This window comes from Cnephaeus nilssonii (assembly GCF_951640355.1).
Source record: "Cnephaeus nilssonii genome assembly, chromosome: 2".
In the NCBI taxonomy this organism is placed as follows: Eukaryota; Metazoa; Chordata; class Mammalia; order Chiroptera; family Vespertilionidae; genus Cnephaeus; species Cnephaeus nilssonii.
In genome coordinates this window covers 86654312-86680003 of record NC_137073.1, presented here as the reverse complement: position 1 = coordinate 86680003, position 25692 = coordinate 86654312, and the positions used below count along the sequence as shown (strand labels likewise).

General features: G+C 50.1%; 1 protein-coding gene across 1 annotated transcript in view; it reads left to right on the top strand.

Annotated features, from left to right (window-relative positions):
* The first annotated feature begins 15918 nt into the window (after window positions 1–15918).
* Window positions 15919–25692, top strand: part of LPCAT1 (lysophosphatidylcholine acyltransferase 1) — a 36353-nt gene continuing 26579 nt past the window's right edge. Inside the window, exon 1 of the mRNA XM_079781402.1 lies at window positions 15919–16191. Coding sequence (XP_079637528.1) covers window positions 16057–16191 — 135 coding nt within the window. The 5' untranslated portion in view covers window positions 15919–16056. The remainder of the gene's footprint in view (window positions 16192–25692) is intronic.

Here is a 25692-nt window from a genome sequence, read left to right as displayed (position 1 = left end):
GAATGAACAGAGGCTTTTTGTTGCCCTGAGATTTCCAGGGCTGAGTGATCTCGCTCCGTAGACCGAGGAGGCCTGGCCAGGGTCCAGTGGGACACAGAGGGACCTGTGTGTCGTGTTGGGTCAACAGCACAGCACAGCCCAGCCGCGGTGGGAAAGTGGGGCAGCCGTTCATAAAACTCTGACTGGTGTGAGTGAGGCGTGCTTTTCCCAACGTAGCCAAGATGCCGGGTCGTGCTGAAAACTCAATGCCAGCCGTGGTTACGGCATTTGGATTGAAAATAAAAACGGCAGAATCAGAAGCTAGGGTAAATTCCTTTTACTCACTCTCCTTCAACAAAGCCGAATGAATGGAGATCAAACCCTGCCCTCCAAAAACACACTTGGCTGAGAACCGCCTGTGCCAAGCGTCGGCCAGAAACAATTGTTCTGCTGACAGCAGAAGCCCATGAAAGGCGGTCTAGCAAGTGCTGACGCCACCAGGCACACAGCCGGGCGAACGAGGCGCGGCCCTCTCTCACTCCATCTGAAAGCGAAAGGGCCTGGCTGCTGAGCCGCAGGCCAGAGCAGCGTCCTGTGAAAGCTGCTAGCAGTAAGAGAACTTACTATTCAGACAGCAGTGCTACTCTCAAACATAAAGTAAAACAGAAAGACTGAGATTAAAGTAAAAAATCTAAACACCATAGCTTCATTATCAAGTTAAGTTAAATTTACACTCATAATTGAAGAAACGGCTGACATGTTCCTTAGCCTCACGCCCACTCCTCCGTCTGGCTCCCACCCCAGGCTGCTTTCCTAAGCAGACCCTCAGCCACCCTGGCCCCGCTGGACATCGTCCCCTCACACTGCCCCTTCTGCGGCCGACTTTGTCCCCACAGTCAGCCATGCTGCTTCGGTGTTCCAAATGGGGTTTCAGCACGTGCCATCTCACTTGTGGAAACCTACTCTGTCTCGTGGAGAGCCGAGTGACAGTTCAAAGTGCTGCCTCAGAATGCCCCTTGCCTTCTGTGCCTCTCATCTCTGGTCTCGTGATTACCCCAGTGCTTCTTGAAAACCCCGTTCCGCCGCGGCACTGAGGCTGTGCTGGGAGACGACAGATCCTGGTGGCCGCTTGCAGTGCCTGGTGACTTGACCCTGCTCAGTGCTCTACCCAGGACCTTGCAGACTGGACTTGTCGCTTCCCTCCTGGAGGGCATTGCCAGTCTCTCAGTTCCAAATCAAGATTCTTCTCATGCGTGAGACTCCTCTGGGACAGGCTCCAAGGAGTGTAATTCCTAGATCACAAGGCGTGTGTGTGTCGTTTATTGGATATTTGCGCCCTGCCTCCCCAGGGGCTCTCTCATCTCCTCTGAGCATCACTGCGGTCTCCTGACAGGTGGCCTGGCCAACCCTCTCATGCTGCCAGCTCAGGGCTGGGGAGGTGGGGGGCATCTCCTCAAGGTGGTGTTTGCATTTCCTGGGCCCTAACCCTGAAAATGTAATTGACCAGATAGTAGAACAAGCAAATACCTGCTTTACATCATGGAAATGTAAAGGTACTCGACACCTTCTGAGGGGATCCATCCATTTCCCAGTGTGGGTTTTTATACAGGGAACCCCAGTTTCACAGCCCCTGCCCGTTAGGTACAACCATGGCTGCAGAAATAGCTGTGGGGAGCACACTCGGGGACTCACGGTGCTCCTGTGTGATTGGCCGTGCTGACTCAGAGAACCAGGCTCTGGTCTCTGCCCCTCCTGTTGGGGCCCTGCAGGAACCCTCTGTGACTCTCAGGGGGTGCGAGGGGGTCCTCTGCCCACAGTGCTGCGGAGCGACCACCGTGGGCCCCAGGCGAAGGCTGTGCTGGGCGCCTGGAAGGAGGAAATGGCCCTCACATCAGTTTACTGAAGACACTTCATAAATCACAGGAACCCTATAGCACAAAATGCAAGTCGTAAAGACTTTATGAGTTCCCCTCAAAGTATATTGTTTCATTGTGTGCAGCATTTTCCCAGGTGTTTGTTTTTTATAACAATGAAAAGACAGTTTCCTTAGATCTATTGCCTCTTGACGTTTGAGTTCGTGTCCGTTGGCTCTTTATAGGCGAGCCGGGTCACTCTGGTCTGTAGCAGAGGCTCACCTGCCGTCCAGCCCAGCTGACTTCCTCGGGCTCAGGCCAAGCCCAGGGGCTGGACCGTTTACTGGGTTATTTTCTCCATACATCTCTTGGACCGTGATCAAAGGAGAAACAAGATCTGCCGGCAGCCGCTCCCACAGGACTCTGGTGCGTAAGGGGCAGGATTAGGATTCAGGTTTTGAACTGGATTTCCTGTAGCGCCTGGGCGCCTTTAACTTTCCACGGAGCACAGCGTGGCTGTGACCGTCAAAGGTGTGAGTTCATGTTTTCTCATAAAATTAAACAGCACCTTTAAGACATGAAACCAACTGTGAAAACACACTCTGACTTAGAATAATAATAACAATTTTTAAAAGACCACAGGACATCAGCCCACGTGGTTCCTGAGAGGTAAGGCGAGGACGTGGACCCACCCGTCATGAACACCCAGCAGACCCCCAAACCGAAAAAAAAATAAAAGGCCACGATTTTACACCTAATGGAAGAAGGCGGAGAAGTCTGTTCATTCAGCTGGCGCAGTGAGTGAGAAATACCAGGATTTAATATTTAGGTGAGAGATAGTGGCTCATGCTTTTCATGTTGACACTGACAGCTACGTTTAAGAGCTTCCTATGGGCCAAGCTTATGCTAAGGTTCGACGACAGCAAATGCTATTTGCAAACCTTAGAGATGAGTTATATCATAAACCCCTCTTTGTAGATGAGATAACCCAGGCTCTGAAGTGGAAAGAACTTGTTCAACGTTCCCCTAGTGGTAAATGATGGTGCCAAGTCCTCATGCCTTTCCCCCGCTCCCCTCTTCCCTCCCTCCCCCACCAACCTCAGGCAGCCCTGGGGGAGGGGCCACGGGGACAGCCTTGGTTCTCTGGTCCTTTTCTGTGTGATATGTACACTTTTTTTTTTAAAGGGGAGACATTTTATTTTATTTTAAATATATTTTATTTTTATTTTTTTAAGAGAGAGAGGAAGGGAGAGGGAGAGATAGAAACATCTATGATGAGAGAGAAACATCAATCGGCTGCCTCCTGCCCTGACCAGGAATCAAACGGGCAACCTCTTGGTGCATGGGTTGACACTCAACCACTGAGCCACACCGGCCGGGCATATTACACTTTTAAATTACGTCCCTGTGCACATGGGCTAGGGACGCAGACCCAGAGAAACACGTGTGTGGGACGTGGTAACAAGCTCACACTTACAATGACGAATGGAGGACACCTCGGCACAGTTGAGCCCACGTACCCATCTTGAGGGTGTAAGAAGCCATTTGTTCAAAGAGAAGGTGGTGAATTGCCCAGCACAGAATATTCCAACTTTTCCTCTGGGGACTGGAAACACTCAAACTCGGAGTTTTACTGGGATTTGCTTTCCCCCAATGATACAGTCAGTGGCTGAAATCACACCCAGCTTTCTACAAAACCCCACCTGCAATCCGGATCCACCTCTCCAGGAAAGCCGACTTGTTCCCTGATATTCATAAAAGAGTCCATCTTCGCGTTTACCCGGTCACGTCAACTCCGCTGAACTAAGAATTCGGGCTGTGCTCTTGTCCACCCAATCCCCTGTGTTCGTGAAAGGACTGCTGTCCTGGAGGGCGATGGCCAGGCCTCTGACAGACAGGGGCTCAGCGAGCACTGGCTGCAGGCTGCGCTCTGCTCCCCGCTTCTCTGCACGCACTCTGAACTTCACAAAAACCTCGGACAGCTTCTACCTCATCCATATCACAGGTAAGGACAGAGCTTGAGGCAGAGACAAGCTGTCACCCCAAGGTCACACAGGGCCCGTGCTCTAACCCTTCTCCATCGCCTCTCCATGTCATGAAATATAACTCTAGTGATTAAAAAAGGCCTGTGACTGGTGTCAGCTCACCCCAGCGATCGGATCATTGTTGTTACAAATGGATTTCTAGGAGAATCCTTTAATTCCAAGCACAGAGGAAAGGAGAATGGCAGAAAACAGCATTGTCTGCATAAAGTTTTACTCAGTCAGGCAGAAATGAGAGTATTTGCCATATAGGAAGGGGTTGGCACAATGGAATGGTTTGTAAATATTTATGTCGGACCTCTATGACAAACATCCTAAAGTGGCGGGGGGCGGGGGGGAGGGCAGATCAGGGGGTTCTCAGCATCTGTTAGCGGAGACCAAGTGCTTCCACTCAGGAAGAATACCACTGCCAAAGACATTAGGTTCATTTGGGTTACCAGTGCGTGTCCTAAATGGGGATCATTCTAAAAACATGATGAAGCCCGATCTGGTTTGGCTCAGTGGATAGAACATTGGACTGTAGACTGGAAGGTCCCGGGTTTGATTCTGGTCAAGGGCACATGTTCGGGTTGTGGGCTCGATCCCCAGTAGGGGGCATGCAGGAGGCAGTTGATCAATGATACTCTCTCATCGATGCTTCTAGCTCTCCCTCCCTCTTCCTTCCTCTCTGAAATCAATAAAAATATTAAAAAGGAAAACATGATGAAGTGAAACACATGCTAAACACACTTCCAAGAGTCCAGGACTGCACCCCCAGTTACGTTCAAAAAGTCCTTCCAAAACACCAATGCTACTTACCTGTTCCTTGTTTTATGAGACACGCCCTCTTTATTGAACCTTTAAACTCAAGTGGCTTATAAAAGGCCTCCAATCCAGTAAGAGTTCCTGGCCTCATCAATTCAAGTACTGAAAATATGTACAAGGACCTCTATGACAAACATACTGAAGTGGAGGGGCAGGTCAGGGGATTCTCGGCATCTGTTAGCAGAGACCAAGTGCTTCCCACTTAGGGTGACTTTCTGTTTGCTAAAGCCAGAACTGGTACAAAGCAACCTCAACTGGCTGTGCGGGTGGGGCGTCAGTGCACATGTGAGGTGAAGAGGGAAGGTGTGTGTGCAGGGGAAGGTAGTCATGCAGGTGAGGCTGTATGTGCAGGAGTGTATGGAGGAGCAGTGTGTGCACAGGTATGTATTTGCATGTGTGGGTTCAGGCGCAGGTGTATATACAGGGGCAGGTGTGTGTGCAGGTGCAATGGGCATTCAGGTACAGGTGGGCATACAGGTGTGGCCCTCAGGGTGCTCATGACTCTCCTGCCAATCCCATCCACACCTGCTGCACCCATTCACCTCTGGGAATGAGTGAGAGGCCTTGCCAAGGAGCCAGTCAACAGCAGTCATGTCCCCAGAGAGAAAGGAGGGGGAGGGAGCAGGCTCACATACCTGGTAAGATTCTAGCTCTGGGACTTAACATGGTAAGATTCCAGCTCTGGGACTTTACAAGACAAGCCTCTTATAAATAACGTTGATGATTCCACACAACCACATTTGACTGACTTAAAAAAAAGAAAAAAAAATGACGTTGATGATGTATGTGTCTACCTCCTCACTCACTAGTTTTCTCCTGGGCCTCTTCCCAGAACTTCTCAAATGCCGCCTCCTCCGGGGACCTTCCTGATCTTCCCAGTAGGAGTTAGTTCTCTCTTCCTAAGAGCTCCTCCACCTTCCCAGTACCTCCTTTCCCACACACTCCGAGAGGCCCAACTGTGTCAATGTCAGCGTTAACCTCCAGCTGGGAGCAGAGCCCACCTGTCACCCTAAGTCCTCCCATCCCAGCCAGAGCTTAGGACATACTAAGGGTTAGATCATGAATATCAAGATTGATGTCACTACATCCTTCTAGAATAAACTTTTTGGTTCTCCAAATGTGTTGATTCTCTTTCTCTTTATAGACAATGACTATACAACCAAAATGTCTCAGGACTTTACAGCAAAGGTGGCACCTTGGTCCTGATCTCCTACCATGTTCCAGAGCTCTGCTGGGCTCCAGGCCCACTGAGGAGATGAACAAGGAGACTCTGGAGGTGTCATACCACCGAGGGCATGGGAGACTCTCCTGAAGGGAGCACAGGGTGGGTTTGGGGGAGTGACGTGGTGTGGGAAGGGGTAAAGGGAGCCAGGCCGAAAGATCCTGTAGAAATTGGGATGAGAAACAACCTGGGTTTGAAGAGGAAGCAGCAGATAGGCATACTCACAGGAATTTAAAAGGGCTTTCTAAATCAATTTCAATATGCAAAAATCAATACCACATCACCTCAGCTTTGCTTTTTCAGTCCAAGCATACCAGTGGTATGTATATTCATTAGGATTAAGTTCACTTGCAAGTAGGAACAGAAAAATCCAATATGATAACAACTTAAACAAGATGTTTACTTCTTCACGTTCATGAAGGTCAAAGGTAGTCATCCAGGGCTGGGAGCATCCTCCATGGGCCCAGACTCAGGCTCCTACTCTCTGGTTGTTCTGTTGGCATGACTTACATTCCCAAGGTTATCTCATAGCCCAAAATGAATGCTTTAGCTCCAGCCATTATATTCACCTTCCAGCCATCAGGCAGGGACCCTCCCCTTAAGAGCACTTCCCATTAATTCCATCTTGTGCTTGTGTTCCATTTGCTGCCAGGATATAATCACTTGACCACAGCTAGTTGTCAGAATGTAATCACATGACCAGTTGAGGCCAAAATATAATCACTGTTGGCCAGGCCAGTGCCCCTTCCTCACAGTGAATCGTACCTCCAAGAATTTTCCTTCCTGCCACAAAATGAGATCTCTGTCTTTGCAACTTTGCAAATATAATTCCCCTTTACTTCTCAAAACCAACTGGAAAGAATTACTATACACATTTTTTTCATAAAAGATCACTCCTTTGAGAATAATCGTTTTCATATTTGTGCTTTTTTGACATTTTAGGAAGCAAAATTACATGCAAACATTTGTTCTGCAAACCCAACGTGTGAAGAAAGTTGTACTCAAACACCAAAAAATTGTTTCCATGCCTCTGAATTTCAAAAATATTTTTAGTTTGCATAAAGGCCCACAGGAAAGAAGATCATTTTTTTTTTATGTCAAGGAAAATAAAACAGATGACACAGCTGAGGGAGACCCTGTGCGGATGATGCATTTTTAAATCACGCGCGGCCCTTTAACTCTGTGTTTTCATGGCAGCTTCAGATTGCTGGCTGTGCTGTTGACGTCACTACCTCATGTTTTAAATGCTGACCTGCATGTTGAGTAAGAGTTGAAATTCACAAATAAAATATAAAATAATGTCAAGTATTTAGATTCTTATTTGATGGTGTATTTGAAGAAAATGATTTTATCTGGGAATGCAAGGATTGTAAAACTAGGGCCTCTCTCTGGAAGGACACATGCAGAAATAATGACCACGGCCAATGGCCCCGGGGAATCCAGAACCTGAGCAAAAAGAAAGACTTCTGGAAATGAGGCTACAGCCTTCACTGGCCCTAGCTGCAATCTTGGCACAGTCTCTTGTGCCTCAATTTTCCTGTCTATAAAATGGCCCTAGCAAAAACAGCGAGAGAGGAGGAAAAGGGGAGGGAGGATGGGGAGGGGAGCGGAGGAGGGCCACGGAAGCCCTGGAGAAGGTGTGTTCAGGGGCGAACAAGGTGTGGAGGAACCACTGGCCAAGACGGAGGAGAGTGAGCAGGAGGGAAGCGAGGTTCCTGTGGCATCTGGGAGGCTGCGGAGAGAGGCGTTGGAGCCCTGGGAGGAGCAGAGCAAGGCGAGTTCTCCAGGCAAGGTGCTGGCAGGCGTCTTTTCTGGGCCCGGGACTACAGCAATGCAGCTAGATGCTCTGAATCCGCCACAGGGTGCCAGGGCACAGCCTGTACTGGTGGGTCACCTAACCGGGCACAGGATGAGGCTGTACAGCCTGTCTACAGAGGGCATCACTGTGAAGTGTCAGGATGCTACATAGAACCCTGTAATGAGGACTTAATGGGTGGAGTCCTCACTCCCCCAGGTGTGGGAAGGAGGAAAGGTCCTAAGAGCAACCTGGTCTCTCTGGGGCGGCCCGGGTGCCCCGAAGCCCAGGCAGGGACCCTGACAAAGAGGCTGACCTCATCGGCGCCCTGCACAGCCTGTGCCCACAGACCGGTAATATGAGCTCCAGTCGGGACAACTCAAGAAATACCGAGCTACCCACATTTTCTTTCTTTTAAGGAACCATGTAATGTAAATTCGTCAGGGTATAAAAACAGTATTTTCTTTGTGTTTCTTTATTTGAGTTTCACCTTAAAACTAATCTGAGTACACAGAAAATCACTTTCTTTGCTGTGTGCTACATAAAACCTGCCAACTGTCACTCCTACGTAATAATTTTCAACTGGCTGACATTTATCAACATGGTATTTTGACGTGTTTAAGTCCCTATTTTGGTAATATTTTCTTTCTTTTCTCCAAATTGCATCAGCGTTGAGTTGCATAAGAATGTGGAGCGGGGGGGTATATGCACAGCACATCAATTTTGTTTTTCCTTAGAAATGCATCACCCACATGATGTCCTGTTGCCCACACTGGCAATTGTTCCCTGAAGTGCAGAGGGACTTGGGGGAGTCACAGACAGGGCAGTCCCTGTTCCCATGGCTCACTGGGAACACTGCGCCCGGACACCCCTCCTCGGAGCCTCCGAGGATGGTGGGCAGCCAGGGACCTGAGCAGCTGAGCTTCCCACAAGGCCACCACTGAATCAAGGCCCAAGTCCTGACCCCGGGTTCCTGTGAGGGTGACCTTATTTGCAGAAGTGATTAGGTAAGACCTGGAGATGAGAGCTTTACAGCCCATGGCTGATGTCCTTATAAGAGAAGGGAGAGAGAAGCTGGAGACCCACAGACACCACCCTAAATCTATTACAGAAAGTGAATTTAAGTTAAAAACTCCGCCCAGAAATAAGACTACTGCTGCACACCCAGATGGCTTCATGGGAAATTCTACCAATGTTTAAAGAAGAAATAATGCCAGTTGTGCAAAAGCTCTTCCAGAAACGTCAGGATGAGAGAATAACCCCCCTGTCATTCTAGAAGGCTGACCTTGCTCTGATACCCAAACTAGTCAAACACTATCCCTTATGAATATAGATGCAAATATCCTTTAAAATGTTTGCGGACAGAACACAGCAATGTAACAGGGTGATACTATTACACCCAGGCAGGAAGATGGGATGCCCACTCACAACTTCTGTTCAAAAACTTCCTCAAGATTCTCACCAATAATATCAGTCAAGAAAAAGAAATAAAAGGCATCAGATCAGAAAGGAAAACCTAAAACTGTCTTTATTTGCAGACAGCAGGAGATTCTACCTAGAAAATATAGAACCTCTGAGAAAGCTGCTAGAACTTACAAGTGAATCTACTAAGGTTTCAGGATACAAAATCTATATATAATTAATCATATTTCTAATACTACCCATGAACAATGAAAAATGAACTTTTTAAAAAGTACATGTACAGTAGCACTGAAAAATTAAATAGTGATAAATCTGACAGAAGATGTATAAGATTTGTACACTGAAAGCTATAAAACATTGCTGAGAGAATTAAAGAAAACCTAAATAAATTGAGAGACATGCAATGTTAATCAAAAGACTCAATATTGTTAAGATGTTATTTCTCTCAAAATTGATGCATGGAGTCAGCATAATCCCAATCAAAATTGCAGAGACTTTTTTTGTGGAAAATCACAAACTGATTCTAAGATTCCAGTGGGAAATGAGAAGGATCTGGAATAGCTGGAACACCTTTCAAAAGGAAAACTGAGTTTGGAAAACTAAAGCAATGCTCCCTGATTTCCAGATACATTACAAAGTGACAGCAAACAAGGTGGTGTACAACTGACATCAAAATTGATGAACAGTTCAACAAGACAGAATAGACATTCCAGAAGTAGAAGCACGTGTATGTAGTCAGTTGAGTTTTGACAAAGGTGCAAAGGCAATTCAATGGAGAAAAAAATAGTCTTTACAACAAATGGAGGAACAACTGTATATCCATATGAAAAAGAAAAAAAAAAACAGCCTTGCAGCTATACCTTACTCCATATAAAAATTAGCTCACAAAGCTTATAGACCTGAATGCAAAATCTAAAATTATAAAACTTCTTGAAAAAAAAACAGGAGAAAATATTTGTGACCTTGATTTAAGCAAGGCCTTTTAAGATATAACACTGAAAACACAACTCATTTAAAAAATGATAGATTAAAAAACAACCATGAAAGGCAGAACTAAAATAAATATCATGCTCTGTAAATTAATATCAGGCATGTGGGCACTTATCCAGAAAAACGGGGCTGGTTTAAGATTAGAATATCCACCAATTTCATTCAACATATTAACAGGATTAAGGAGAAAAACTATAGGATAGATTTTTTTTTTAAATAAAATGACAAGAATGCTCAACAAACAAGGAATGGAAGGGAACGCCCCAACCTTATTGAGAAAACCTATGGAAAACCTACAGTAAACATAATGACTTCATACTTTCCCCAAGATTGTCAATGATTAGGAGTGCCCTCTCACTGCTTCTGCTCAAGTCTATAGAGGGTATCAGTGAAATGAAAGAGGAGAAAGCCAACAAAAGGCAAAAGCTTGGAAAAATAAACTATATGCACAGGTAGCATGATTGCAAACAGAGAAAATTCTAAGAAATCTACAAACTGATGAGTGCATTTAGCAAGATTGCAGAATACATAGTAAACACACAGCATTCGGTTGTGCCTGTATGTGCTAGCAACTAACTTCTGGAAGTTGAAATTAAAAATTACAATTTACAGTACGAAAACATAAAATTCTTAGGGACAGAATTAGAGAGACATAGATAAGACCTATAAATTACTTGGTATAAGTGAAAATTATAAAACACTGCTGAGAAAATTTAAAGAAAACCTAAATAACCAAGCATGGATTATTCAATAATGGGAAGCTATTTATTTTTCCAATTGATCAACAGATTCAACACAATCTCATTAAACATCCTAGCAGATGTTTTGGGGGATATTAACAAATTGATTCTAAAATTGTATAGGAAATGTAAGGATCTAAAAGAGTCAAAACAATTTTGATGAAGAGGAACAAAGTTGGAGGACTTACATTATCTAATTTCAAGACCTAATATAAAGCTTCAGTGAAAGAGATGGTATGATATGGGCATAGGTTGATGTGCAGGTAAATGGAACACAATACAAAATCCAGAAACAGACCCACATAGACATGATCACTTGATTTTTGACAAAGTTGCCAAGGTAATTGTATGGAGCAAGGTATTTTCTTCAACAAATACAACTGGAGCAATTGGATATCCAGACAGAAAAAAAATGTAAATCTCTGCCTCTACCAGCAAGTCATGCCATACACAAACATTAACTCAAAATGGAATATAGACCTAAATGTTAAAGCTAAAACCGTAAGACTTCTGAAATAAGAAAATCTTTTTTAAAAGTTTAAAATTGTTTTTTATTTATTAAAAGTATCTTAATGGCCTTGGTGTAGGTAAGTCCTTCTAAAACAGGATATCAGAAGCATGACCTATAAAAGAAAGATATTGATAAATTGGACTTCATCAAAATTTAAAACACCTGTCCTTTGGAAGAGACTGTTGATGCTTAACAAAACATGCCAACACTTAGCTACTTAAAAGCACAGGACTTACTGTTTCTCATTATTCTGTGGCTTCCCTGGGAGATTGGTCCATTGCAGGTGCTGGGGCCCCTCATTCAGCTGCATCCACCTGGGGCTGCATCCACCTGCAGCAGAGACAGCAGTGTGGGCCAGGGACAGGCACCTGGGACAGGGACAGCCACCGTGGCCTCTGGTCCCCCACGGTCTGTCTTTACACAACCTCAACAATATCAACACAACCAGTAGTATTCCTCCATATGAGTCATGAACAAATAGTAAGATTCCTTTATTTTACCACTTTAAATGTATAATATATCCAGGAATTAATCTAATAAATACGGAACACTTATGTAGAAAAATTTTAAATGCTCTTAAAGAACTTAAGAAGACTTAAATAAATGAAAAAAAAAATAACCATGTTGGTGAAAAAACAATGCTTAAAATTGCAAAGTATCATATATTCTGTATGGAACATGATTTTCAGAATTTCTAATGCTTTGACATCTGGGAGCCTTGCTGACTGATTGCCTCTCCCAGGCCTACCTGCCTGGAGCACACCTTTCAAATGCAAACCAACCCTCTCCTCCATCAGGCACTCAAACTCCACACCAATGTCTCTGCCCTAATCACCTCAGGGCAGATACCAGACAATCCGGGGCAGCCCCTACCTACACCCTGAGCCCCTCACTGAAATTATTCAAACTAGCCAAACCTAAGCCTGTTTATCCTTCCTGGCCTGTTCCCTCTTGTGAAAATCCTATATAATAAAAGCATAGTATGTAAATTGTCCCCTGGACAGGGAGTTCGTCCAGGAGTTCGACCAGTGGGTGGGGCCAGCTGGGGGAAGGGAGGGAGGCCCCAGCTGGCAGCCGGCAGCCGCTATGGACCCTACCAGTGCACAAAATTCGTGCACTGGGCCTCTAGTCACAAATAAAGGATTTTGCCCATGGTTTTCCCTCGATTTCTCTGCCCCCTGACCTCTCCTGGTTCTTCCCCCTATGGCCCCATGTCCCTATGTGCCTCTTGTGTGTAGGGAGCTGTGAGTAAAAGTTCTCCCTGGATGATAGTCACCCCCCTGTCTGTGTGTCTTTCCACAGCTGATTTCACCAAACTCCAGGTACCTAGCAACACATTCTTACAAAAGCAATCTACACATTTAATGCAACTTGAAACAAAACTTCCAGTAAAAACCTTTAGCGACTGGACAAACTGATTCTATCATTTGGATGGATAACAAGTCCTATGAATTGCTGAGGCAACTCTCGAAAAGAAGTGCCAACAGAAACGCACCCTATGGTTACTAAGGCAGATTATTTCTAAGATAGAAGTGACCGCAGTGTGGGGCCAGCACAGGAATGAATAAACCAATAGAATAAAATAGAGCACCCAGAAATAGCTTTATAAATACTTCTGCTCATGTACCAAGTGGAGCCACACATGGAAGAGAGACTGATAAATGGTTGTGAGAATATTGGGTCGCCATGTAGAGAAAAAAGATCTTAGAATAAAAATAACCATGAAAAGCAGAACTAAAAATAAATATTAGAAAGAAATGAAGAAGAACATCTTCCTTTTCGGTAAATAAGGCTAAAATTCAACAATTAAACACACCACAAATCCCCAGCCCCACAGCTGCCAGCAGGCACCTGCATCCTCAGTTCATCTAGACCGTGGGAGAGTTTTCTCTCTATTTACCTGCTTAAACGAGAAAAAGAGCAGGGAGCCAAAGGGACCGAGCAAGGCCAGCAGCTCCTGTGCTCCCAGCGCCTGCATTCCAGAAGGTTCCTGGAGAACCATGTGGGACTTGCCTTAGTAGTTAAAGGGCCTGTCTGGTGGTTTTTCCAAAACTGAGAAACGAAGTCCTAGAGATGAATGGAAGTCTATTACCCTCTTCTGAAAGAAACTGCTTACAGTATAACCCCAGATCGAAGACCAACTTCTCCTAATCAAGCTTTCAGAACCCTCTGGGACTTCTAGAACATTCCATCACAGTATTAAAATTGAAGCCTAACAGTGAACAACCAGTGCCAGCCAGCCAACCTCCCAGCCTGCACCATTCTCCCCACAACCCCACCTGCCAGCCCCCACCCTGTCACTCAGCCTCCAAGAGATAACTGACTTCCTCATACACGAGGAACCTTTGTCCACAGTGGGTAACCCCCCCTTGTTAGCTGTCTCTCCTTTCCAGCTGCAGCAGGAAGGGGTCCTACCCTGGGTCCTCTGGACTGAGATGGGGCCATCCAGGGCTCTTCAGCTGCTCCTGCATGGCCAGCTCTTTGCCTCACCTAGAAATAGGCCTGAGAGTACCCTCCCTAAAGGAAAGGCCCTGGGTCTGCCCCCCTCCCCCACTGCTCCTCACCCTGCATTTCCATCTGCACTCCTCTCTTTTTCCCTCCCTCCTTCACCAGGCAGCTTTCCAGAAAGAGACTCCCGGAATTCCCACTCCCTGTCCACCACATGGCTCACTGTAGGGTGGTCTCCACTGCCGTCTACTACAATTGGACAACCTCTAAATTCTATTCTGGCCAGTCCTCCTGAGGGGGCAACTCCTGAACCCACCCTTCTGAGCCCTCACTCCTCCACCCTTCTCTCTGGTGACCTTTGGCTCTGGTTGGCCTCCCAGGGTCCACCATCGCTCTATTGGTTGTAAAAGAGTGGAGCACCCCCACCCCCCTCGACCCCCCTCTCTCCTCTCCCTCTTCCTCCTCACTATGCCCAGCCTCTCAAACTGCCCCATCAGCCTTCCCAGCTGGGCTCTCATGTCTGAGGTCAGAGCAATTACCAACCAAATTCCCAAAGATCAGCAGAGTGCTGATGGCCACAGAGGCTGGTGCCTGCCAGTGTCCACCAGCAAATAACACCCACCACGTTCCCCAGGCCTTCACGTCTTCACAGCACAGAGTGCCTTTCACAGATGTGCCAACCAAGGTTCGAGGAGCGCTCACTTGCCCGGGTCAAGCGTAATGGCTCTGAAGCTGTGCTGGACCCAGCCCTGGTCTTCCCTTTCTTACTAGCGCTGCTGTGTAGGATGCCAGGAGAACCACTGGCCTCTTTTTTGGTTCCAATTCTCTTCCTCCATCAAAACACAGAAAGGGCCCAGCATGGTGATATTTCACCGTGTTAGAGGCGAGGGTTTCAGTTGGCTATTCAGAGGGTCAAGTTACTCCCTGCCCCCCTGCCCAGGAAGGGATGAGGCTGGGGACCCTCTCAGATCACAAAGCCCCAGCGAGGTCTGACCTTCCTGCAGTCCTAGAGCAATGCAGGCAAGCTGGGCTCCTGCCCCTAATGTCAGACGCCCATGTATGAACCAAGGGGCTGGATTGTGTCCCAGCGTCCTCCCTCACCCACCACCTGATGCCTGCTCCTCCATCTCCTGACTGACTGGGCCACACAGAGAGGCACACCGAGAAAGTTAGCTGTTCTCACTACAAAAGGTTTGAGGTGAACTTTTGAAATTTATAAATTTTGAACATGGAGCTATTTCATTGTTGTCCTAGTTAATACTGTGCCATAAATTAGGGATCCCCAAATGTCTCCCCTTCACCGGGTAATTCCATGAACCAGAGTAATTAGGGAATGAGAATCATTTGATTCAAAACACTGGGTCCCAGGCAGCAAATGCATCCGTTGACCCCTTCCGGCCTGGCCCCACCGTCTTGGGTGGGCCCCTGGACTGAATGCCCGCCCCCCCGCCCCCCGCGTGCCTGGATGAGGCCTGCCCTAACAGCCAGGATTGGCACAGACCGAATAAGCCAGGGAGAACCTCCTTCCCCAAAACCGCCTCCCAGTAACCCCGTCTGAGAGGGAAGAAAAGCAGGGGAAACGGGGTCTGGGAGCCCTAATGGGACAGTATACTGTGGCCTCTCACACGTGGTTGCGGCCAGGCCAGGCCCTGCTCCTCTGGGGTCTCAGGATTTGAGCAGGTGGGGCGGCCTCTCACCCAGACCGGGGCGGGGAGGGGGGAGTGAGCATGCGTGCTGGGCGGGTGCGGGCCCCCGTCCCTGACCCCGCGTAGGTCAGTTCAGGAACCACGGCCGCGCCCCCGGCCATGCGCTGAGCGGCGGAAGGCGCGATGTGGCGGGCCTCGCCGCACGTGGGGCCAGACCGTCCTCCTCTTCTCTCGGGACCTGGCGGCCCGCACGTCCCGGAGGTCCAGCCAGCGCTCCTCCGACCCGCGCAGCCCCGCCCTGCAGCCCCGCAGCCCACAGCCCCACAAAGCCTCCGGACGCTGGGAGGGGGCGGGGTCGGGCTGCCTCTCGGGGCCGGAGGTGGGCGGAGTCTGTGGCGAAGCCCCGCCCCGGACACGCCCCCGCCGGCGCCCCCCGCCCACGTCACGCCGCCGCCCCTCCCGCGCCTGCGCGGCCGCACACCGGCCCGCTCCTGGCGCCGCGCATCCTCGCCCCGCGCTCGCTCTGTGCTCAGCTCCACTCCGCGTCCCGCTCGCTCCCGGCCCGCCCGGCTCCTCGGCTCCCTTCGCGGAGGGCGGCGCGGCCATGAGGATGCGGGGACGCGGTCCCCGGGATGCCCCCGCCTCCAGCGCGGGGGCCGGCGACGCGCGGCGGCTGGCGCCCCCGGGGCGGAACCCCTTCGTGCACGAGCTGCGCCTCAGCGCCCTGCAGAAGGCCCAGGTGGGTGCCGCCCGCGCCCCTCGCACCTTGGCCTGGGCCGCGCCGAGGAGGAACTCGGGGAGGGGTACTCGGCGCGGCCCAGCCCGGCTGCCGCCCCTCAGGCCCCCGCCGCCCGCGCCCTCCACGCTGCCCTGCGGCCCGCATCCCCGACGCCCTCGCCCCATTTCAGGTCTCCTTCTTACTTTCCCGCCGCCCTTGCCCCAAACCTGGCTCCTCCCCTTTCCCCAGCCCCCCGCACCTCGAACCCGGCCTTACACCCTCTTTCTTGGATCCCTGCACCCCTTTTCATGATCTCCGAACCCCTTCCCCTGATTCCCGCACGCCTCCCCCTAGCTCGGTCCACGCAGCTCGGTCCCTGGTCCGGTTGTCCACTCCTGCAGGACTCGCGCGGGGCTGGAGAGGACCCCCCTGGATGTGACTTTGTCACTTGATGAGTTTAGTCTTGTGTGAGGACCTAGTTGATCATTTGAGTCAGTGCCAGAGATATTGGGGTGCGGGCTGTGTGGTGTCCCCTGAAGATGAGCAGCAGGAGAATTTGCGCTTCTCTGTTTGCAAGTTATTTTCTGGGGAGTGTGCGAGGGACGCTCCCCTGGGGGTTCGTCCATAACCGGAAACAGTTGTACACAACTTCGGTTCCAGCCTGGGAGGGAACAGTGTGCGCTTTGCTTCCATCCGGTTTTATTTGTGAGGCCCTCTGGTCCTGGCTGAGGGATGGGCGGCTGCAGGAAGCAAGGGGGCCTCCACACTTGTCCCTTTTGTCGCGTGCGTTCTGACCTGGTGGAATGACTCCCTGACTGTCGGGTCTCCGTGCCCTGGTAGTGGTGTTTGGATTTCTGTGAGATCGCACACAGGTCAGCCTTTCTTCTGACTCCAAAACTGTACACCGAAGCAGGCGCAGATTTTGGACTTCAGTGGCTGTCCAGTTGGTGGGGAGTATATTTCCAACTGTGACAAAACTTTTGGGCGTGACATTGAGAATTTTTTAATGTGTAACGTAACTCATCTGAAATAATGTTCAGGTGAAAGTTCCTGAAGTCAGTGTAAAGCTGTCATTTCTGGGACCCCTGCCTTTTCTTGAAGCACTTTCTCAGTGGGTTCAGTTGGCACGGGTGGCAGAGGAAACCGGGCAGAGATTGAGAAGAGAATGGAGAGGGTGGTGTCCCTCCCGATGATAGGAAAGGGCAAGGTTGTCCCCAGTTGGCTCCTGGTCCCTGCCCCTGTGTGTGTCCAGAGCCAGACACTGGTATCTTCCTCTTTCACTTGTAGTTTCATACTCACCACCTACTAGGTGCTGTGCCCAGCGTACTAGGGTGTTAGGACACAGTCACTTCCTCTGTGCTCCTGAATGCCCCCCCTTCCCAGGTGCCCCCCTGACTCTTGTGGTTTAGGACAGCGGTCACCAACCGGTGGTCCGCAGACCACTGGTGGTCCGTGAGGTCCGAAAGGTTGGCGACCGCTGGTTTAAGAGGCCTTCCTCCTCCCACTGCTCTGCTGCTTAGAATCCCCCGAGGTGCCCTGGGGACCGAGCCAGCCCTGAGCCCTTCAGGTGGTTTCCAAAGCCCCTTCTGGGCCCTCCCCACACCTTTGGCTCCAGCTGCCACAGGGCCTTCTGTCCCTGCCTCTCTGCTCCTCCCTCTTGGCTGAAATATCACCTCCAGGAAGAAGCTGTCTTCCCTGGAGGTTCCCAGAGGGCCACCTCCATATCCCACATTTGCAATCCCCCCCCCCCCCCCCCCGTTTGTCCTGTCCCAAACTGTATGCTCACTGCTGAGGTGGGTGAGGTCCACTGCAGAGACTCAGCTAGTGGGATGAATAAACAAGTGAAAGGGGAGGATGTCAGAGCAGTCAGAAATCCCCAGCTCCCCTCCCCAGGAATCACAAGGTTGTAAATTGGAGGTTTGGAGCAGTGCCTGTGGCTGTTCTTCCCTGAGACCGCTTTCAGATCCTGGTTTTAGATGTTGGCAGGCAGCATCTGGATGACATTCAGAAAAAAGAACAGGTGGGTGGGATGTTTTAGCCTCCAAGGAAGGGCGGGGTACCTTGTGTACACCTTGTCACAATGTTTCAGAAACCGTAGTCAGAATAATCACGTGTATTTGTAACAAAGTCATCGCTACTGCTCAGATGTCAGCAGTGTGTGGATGAGGGTGTGTAGCTCCTCAGTGCTCTCAAGTTCCAAGTCCTGCTCAGCAGACATATTTTGCTTTTCATCAAGCAGTGCTCTGTCTGCCAAGCCTTTTACCTTTATCTACTGTATTTTAGGGTAACATTTCCACAGAGTGAATTGGACTATCCAAGCAAAGAAAGCCTGCCTCCCGAATCAATAAGTAAATGGATTCAGCAATGACGGAACACCGTGGGAGCTCAGAAATTCACCTAAATTCTGGTTAAGATAAACCAGTAAGGGGACCTGCATTTATCTGCTTGAATTTGCTGCCAGGGAAGAACATTGTATGTGGATTAATGACCAGTCCATCTGTCATTTAACTACAGATTTAGCAAGGAGCTTAAGCAATTCTTTGGACAGAAAACAGCACAGTAAGATTTGAAAACTGGGAATAGAATAATATGGGCTAGTCATGGTGATTCCTTGCTTCTGAAATCATGAAGTGGTTTTATATCACTTGGGATTTAGGGTACTTTCCGCTGGAGCCCACAAGTGTGAGTGTATCCCACCTCCAGCTCTGAAGTTTCCCCATTTCTGAATTCCCTATACCAGTGTCAGTGAGCACTTACTTCCTGGAAAGCTGACTGGCTTCCTGTGTACCTTGGAACTGAGTCCTGGGAGGGAGGAAGCTGAGAAGCACACCCCTCCCCCTGCCTAATCCTTAGAGAGGATTACCAGGAGGGTGGAGTCCAGGGAGACTCAGACCCACTAGACCTGCTGGTAGCAGCCCTTTGTGGAATTCACCCAAAAGTGGGTGGTCTTTTTCTACAAGTCCTCAGTTTTTATAAAAAGCAGCAGCAGGGGCCTTGGTTGGTCCCAGCCTGGATCCCAGGTTAGGTGTGGCCATTCTAGAGCAGGGAAGCCCACCCTCTGTTCATTCTGGGCCACTCGTGGTCTTGGTACCCTGGCCCCTGGCCTTAGTGCCCCCATCCCCATGCACACAGACCAGGCCTGGCATTTCCCTCCTGCTCCACTGACCTGCCAGACTCCTGGGCCCTGCCCAGCCCTTCCCATCACACTCACCCTGCCGCCCCTTGTATCTGGGTGCTCTATGCCTGAGACATAATGAGCAGCTCGGACATAATGAGATGCCCAGAAGCCCCGGGAGGCTGAGGCTCCAAGTGGACACCAGGCCCTGGGTCTCTGGCCACCTCTGACCACCTGGGAGTTCTGATGGTGATGCCTCTGTTGGCACATGTGTAGCCCAGTGGGGTCCCGGGGAATTCCCAGTGTCCTTGCACTGGTCACTCAGTGCAGCCGTGGGAGGAGGGGGTCATTGGAGGGTCAGGTGCTATATACCCACATCCCAGGTGAGGAGACAGGCCCAAGTACAGTGCTGTCCCCAAGTCCAGGGCAGTGATGGCTGCTTCATGCAGACATCTGACCTGACCTCCCAGGGAGCCCCGTCCAATTCTAATTTATGGAAGGGTCCACACATGGCACTGAATTGTTGCTAACGCTGAGGGTGGGAAGGGAGATTCAAAAGGCTTGTCTTTTAGTTTTTATACTCCTCTGTCCTGAAATGTGAATTTTTAACACATGTACGTTTTATATGTGTATGTATATAAACACACACACATATACACAGAAGCATATTCACACATTCACACATTACATGCATACATATTCACAGAAGTATATACTCACACACACATACACACAAAAGCCATGCTGCAGGAGCTGGGCACCTTGCCCACCCTGCCAGGCCCACAAGTGTCAGGGCCCTGGGAAGGCACACCCCCGATGATCAGAGGAGAGCCGCGAACTTTCCAGGCGAGCCTGAGCAAGGCTTCCACACACCATGTTCCACGGAGCCCTGCCCACCTGCCCGGAGACCTGGAGCCTTGCTGGCAGCCCTGCCCCCTGTCCTCCTGCCCCCAGGGCCTTCAAAGTGCAGGACAAAGTGCCACCATCCCCAGAACAGGCAGAGCCCCCATCGATCCCCCAAGTTCCTGTGGGTTTTTGGGGCTGGGTTAGGGCGACCTGGCCTGGCCTGAGTTAAGTTTCTAACATTCCAGGTGTTTCATGAACCTAGCCATGGCCTAGCTGTGAAGTACAGTATTTTGAAAATGAGCCCAGAAGAAAGCATGTGCTTGGAAATAACATGTTTGAGGACGTGGTCATAGTGTTTGTCCTTCTAGAGCCCAAGTCACCATGCAGGCCCCGGGCCATGTTTTGCAGGACTAAAACCAGTGCCTTGTTTCTGTTCTGTTTGTTTGTTTTGTTCATTAGATTCCACATATAAGTGAAATATTGTACTTGTCTTTCTCTGACTGGCTTATTTCACTTAGCATATATTCTCCAGGTCCATCCATGCTGTCACAAAAGTAAGACTTACTTCTTTTTTATGGCCGAGTATTTCATTGCGTAAATATACCACAGCTTTTTTTATCCACTTATAGATACAGAGAACTGACTGACAGCTGTCAGAGGGGAGGGGGTTTGGGGGCTGGGTGAAAAAGGTGAAGGGATTAAGTAAAAAATTCATAGACACAGACCTGTGTGGTGATTATCAGAGGGAAAGGAGGATGGGGAAAGTGGAAGAGGGTTAAGGGGGTATAAATGGTTGCAGAAGGAGACTTGACTTTGGGTGGTGAACACACAATATAATATAGATAGATAGATAATGTATTATAGAATTGTACACTGGGACCCTATATAATTTTATTAACCAATGTTACCCCAATAAATTCAATACAAATTAAAAAACAAAAACTAGTTCTTTGTCCCTTGGCATTTTAACCATGTGGCAGCCTTATGAGCTTACATGTTTTAAGTGCTGAAATGCTGTTCAGACAGGGCCACTGGCAGTCGGCTTCCTGTCTTACTTTGGGCACATTTCCTGGGCTCTGTTGCATTTGGTGACAGTCCACCAGCTACTACAGGCCATCATGGTCGGAGCCCTGGCCTCGCCCTGTGTTACCACACATGCAGGTGTCCATGGGACCACAGCCCTTTTCCTCTTAAAAGTCAGGTTTCCATCTCAGAGCCAGAGGAGTGATATTTCCTAAAAAAAATAATTTGCCACATAAAACCTTCTTTTAAAAAACATTTCATAATTTTAATATTTCAACCCCCTAGGCCAGGGGTCCTCAAACTTTTTAAACAGGGGGCCAGTTCACTGTCCCTCAGACTGTTGGAGGGCCGGACTATAGTTTAAAAAAAACTATGAACAAATTCCTATGCACACTGCACATACCTTATTTTGAAGTAAAAGAACAAAACGGCAAAAACACCCACATGTGGCCCGCGGGCCGTAGTTTGAGGACACCTGCCCTAGGCTGATGACACAGATCTGGGGGGTGAAGACCAGCATTTAACACCCAGTGAGGCCTGGTGCTCCATGGCCTGCCCCAGAGCCTGAGCTGCTCACAGGTGACCTTGGTGCCCAAGGCAGCCAGGTATGCTTACTGGCAAAGGGCTCCATGTGGATCAGGCCCTGGATGCCCACCCTGGGATGGGGGTCTTCTATCTTAGCTTATTTACTCTCCCAGGCTCTTCTGGAGGGGGCATGGGTGACTGTCTCATATACAGAGCAAACAGCAGAATTCACCACCACCAGCTGGCTACCCTGCCCCCACACCCTCCATCCACCCTAGCTGACCCTGTGTTTTCCGATCACCCCTGTCTTTCCCCACTGTGCTATAGCCAGGGGACAGACTGTCCTGGGTCCTCTCCACTTCTCTGCTGACTCGCACCAAGGACCCAGTGCCAGGCCCAACCTCACCTGACCAATGTTATTGGTGGGCTGGAGGCTCCTCGAAGCTGGGGAGCAGAGCCCTGATATTCTGGGGCACTGTCTGTATTTGAGGGTGGGTATAGTCATGAGTAGGTGCCCAGGTGGGGGGCTGCCTGCAGTTGGAGGCGTTCTCCCTATGGCTGGGAGCCCAGGACTCCTGGGGAGGGCCCCACCATGGGAAATTTAGGACACCCTGTCACCTGGGCCCTGCTGGCTGTGCAGGTATTTGCTAAACAAATGGAGGAGGCTGGAAATGCTGGATTTCAAGATTCTTGAATTTCAAGATTCTTTTATTCGGACATGAAGGCCCCTGGAGATAAGGGATTTCCTTGAGCTACAACTCTGAGCTGAGCTGAGCGGGGAACAGTGAGGATCCCTCGGGCCTGCTATGTAGGTGGGCCCTTATTGCTGGGGTGCTCACAGCATCCTTGTCCCTGCCTCCGGCGTGTTGTGGTCTGCACCCCCTACTTTTCCTGCCCCTGCTCGCCATCCCCCTGAGCCAGATGCTCCCCCGGGAGCACATGGCACATGAAGCTGCCCACTGACCCTGGCCCTGCTGCCTGTGGGAGGACACGCCCGACTTCAGACAGTTAGATTGTGGGGGCTGTGCACTTAGGAGCAGGGTCTGGGGCCTTTGCCTCACTTTCTGGCCTGTGAGCCTCGAGGACAGGGACCTGCTCTGTCTGGGACACAGCCAGGGGCTTATAGGGACCCACCTGTCGGATGAGCAGACCTGTCTGCCTCTGGTGCTTACTGCAGCACCTAGTTCTGCCGGCCCCTCCGGTGCCACACTGGGACCACTGGTGTTCTGACCCTGTCATTTCTGAACATCACTTTCAGTGGACCAGGACAAGGTCTTCTTTGTGCCTGGCCTGTGCACTCCCCTCCCTCCTGAGTTTTTATCCCTCAGGGACATTCTCAAGGATAAGCCAGCACCTTTTAGAGTGGCTCTTGCATTCTGGCCCTTCACCAGGCTACTTGTGTGGGGGCCTGCCCCACCCCTTGGGGGCTGCCATCCAGCCTCCCTTGTCCTGGGCTTCTACACCCATCTGTGGGGCTCACAGCCTTCTGGGTCCATTTCTGCAAGTGGAACTCGGTGTTCTTCATGTAATTACAGGGTGTCCTGCCCACAGTGAGGTGCCGTGGGAGTAGGTCAGGTGTTGCTGGGTTCCTGCAGCCTTTAAGACGGGATGTGGAGCCAGCTCCTGCCTCTGGAGCTGAGCCTCATCCCAGAGTGGAATGTCCAGCCCAGGAAGCTACACTTCCCAGCCTTTCTGCCCCCCACCTGCCTTTTGTTTTCCTGGGGAATTTCACATCCGAGGGCTACAGGGACCGACTCTGGGCTCCAGCCAAGAGGCCCTGAAAACCCAGGGAGATGAGATTTTGTAGAAACTGAGGAGTAGGAGGAGTGAAGACAGGGAGAGCATTGATGCGGGGGGGGGGGGGGGGTGGCAGAGGGAGAGGCAGGGGACCCCGAGGATGCCATCATTCTGAAGCAGTGGAGCATTAGTGTCCCATGTGGCATTCCCTGCCTGTGCGCTTTACCCTTGCCCATCCTGCCTGCCTAGCCTCCTGGCCCCACCTGCCCCTCCCACAGGCCTGGCCTCCAGCCCCAGAGCCTTTGCACTAGCCTTCCCCCGTGGGACCCCTCCCAAGCCCCCCCTGCACTTTCTCGGTCTTTGCTTGAATCCCACCGGACATTATAAAGACCTTCCTCAGTTCCCTTGGAGAAGAGATAATCCTCTACCCCCGACCCCACTCCAGGTGTGCCCACCACACCTGGACACCTATTATCTGCTCATTTGTGTTGTTCCTCCTCTGTCTTGGGGCCCATCCTCTAACCAGTGAGCCTCTGTTGGCGTCTGGATGGTAGTTTTCCCTGGAGACCTGAGTCCATGTGGTAGGTGGCTGCTGATGTCCCTGAGGGTCTGCTTCCCTGGCTCATGTGGAGGCTCTTTTGCTCACCTGCTGCTGCGTGTCCGAGGGCCCACCTACCCAGCAGTGCCTTGCGCTCCTGCTCCCTTCATCTGGGAGACCTGTGCTGCCCACTGTGTCGACTGCTGACTGAGGGGTTTATTTCATTCTTCCTTCACCAGCTGGACTGTGGGCCCCACTGCCTCAAACTCTCCCCCAGGTCCCGGTGCCAGGGTCCTGCACACCCTGGGCCTGTGAAACCATCAGTGCTGATGGAGCCAGACTCAGGCCTGAGCTGGCCTTCTGGCTGGACCCTTCGGGCACTGGCTAAAGGGCGGGCAAGCAAGGACTGTCTGGTGGTGGTGGTGGGATTCCGGGGGGGGGGGTGTCCCTTTATAGGGTGTCATGTTGAGGGTTGCCGTAGACCAGAGGTGCTGACCTCTGAGGAGCGGCATGGATGCCCATTGCTGCCTCAGGAGACCCACCATCACTGCAGGCTTTGAGAGTGGTCAGTGTGGCCATCCGGAAAACTGCTTGGCCACCGACTGCAGGGCAGAGGTGTAACTCCGAGGGAATGACTGAGACGCCTCCAGATTGGGCAGTGAGTGTTTAGATTTGAGTTGAGAGCTCTTGAATAGCGATGATGGGGATGGCAGGGATGTTGGGGTTGGCTGAGAGTTTGAAAGACAAAAATAGCTCTTTTAGAAAAGCTGCATTTAATTTTAGATTTGAGTGGGATAGCGAAGAAGAAATAGCACGTATGTAGCAGTAAGCATGGGCGATGGAAGTTTTCTTCATTGGAGGGACAGGTTATCCTAACGGTCACACAGGTCCGTGGACAGGGAGCCTCAGAGTGGGATACAGTTGACACCTCGGGTCAGGAAGACAGTCAGCATTCACATGTTAGTAAGAAAAAGGCAAATGAGTCCATGTGAATTTGGGCAAGTCACAAAAGTTCAGGTACCCAGCACACACAATGTATTGTCCCCTCTGAAGCTGCCCTCGGATGTGACCTGCACTCCCTGGCCCCCCCAGCAGTCATTCCCACCCCAACCCCCCACGTTGACACCTTGGCTCACTAGCCACCTTCATGCTTGTCTTTCTGTAAAGAGGAAGCTTTTTCATAAGAGCAGTCATGTGTGTGACGAGGTAAAACCCACCCCGACTGTTGAGACATCGGCTTTTTGTTTCCCTTTTGCATTCACGTTTTCTGTCTCTTAGTGTAAGTGTGAAAGCTACTGTTTATTCCATACTGAAGGCAGTATAGAGTTGGGCCCAGCAGTGTTTTATATCTAACAGGGATGTGGTGGTGATGGGGAAGCACCTCGGTGGGTTTTCTGGGTTAGCATCTGCCACGTAGGTCCAGGGCTGACCTCGGAAGCTCCTCCAGGCTCGGCTCCAGGCTTCTGTGGCTGCTGGAGTTTTCTAAGGAAAGTGCTGGATTGTGCCAGCTGGTGGGACTCCTGTGAGGATTACTGTGCTTTTTCTAAGTTGTTTTTTCTTTAAAAATAAAAATAAAATGAGACGTCTCACTGCATCAGAAGAAAGTGGCCCCAGTTAGATTTGACTGTTTCTACGTGGCTCTGCGGACCACATCTTGCCTGGACAGGCTGAGGTGTGGGGACCACCATCTTCCCAGGGCATCAGACGTCAGCTTCCCAGTTTTAGAATATTCTGTCTA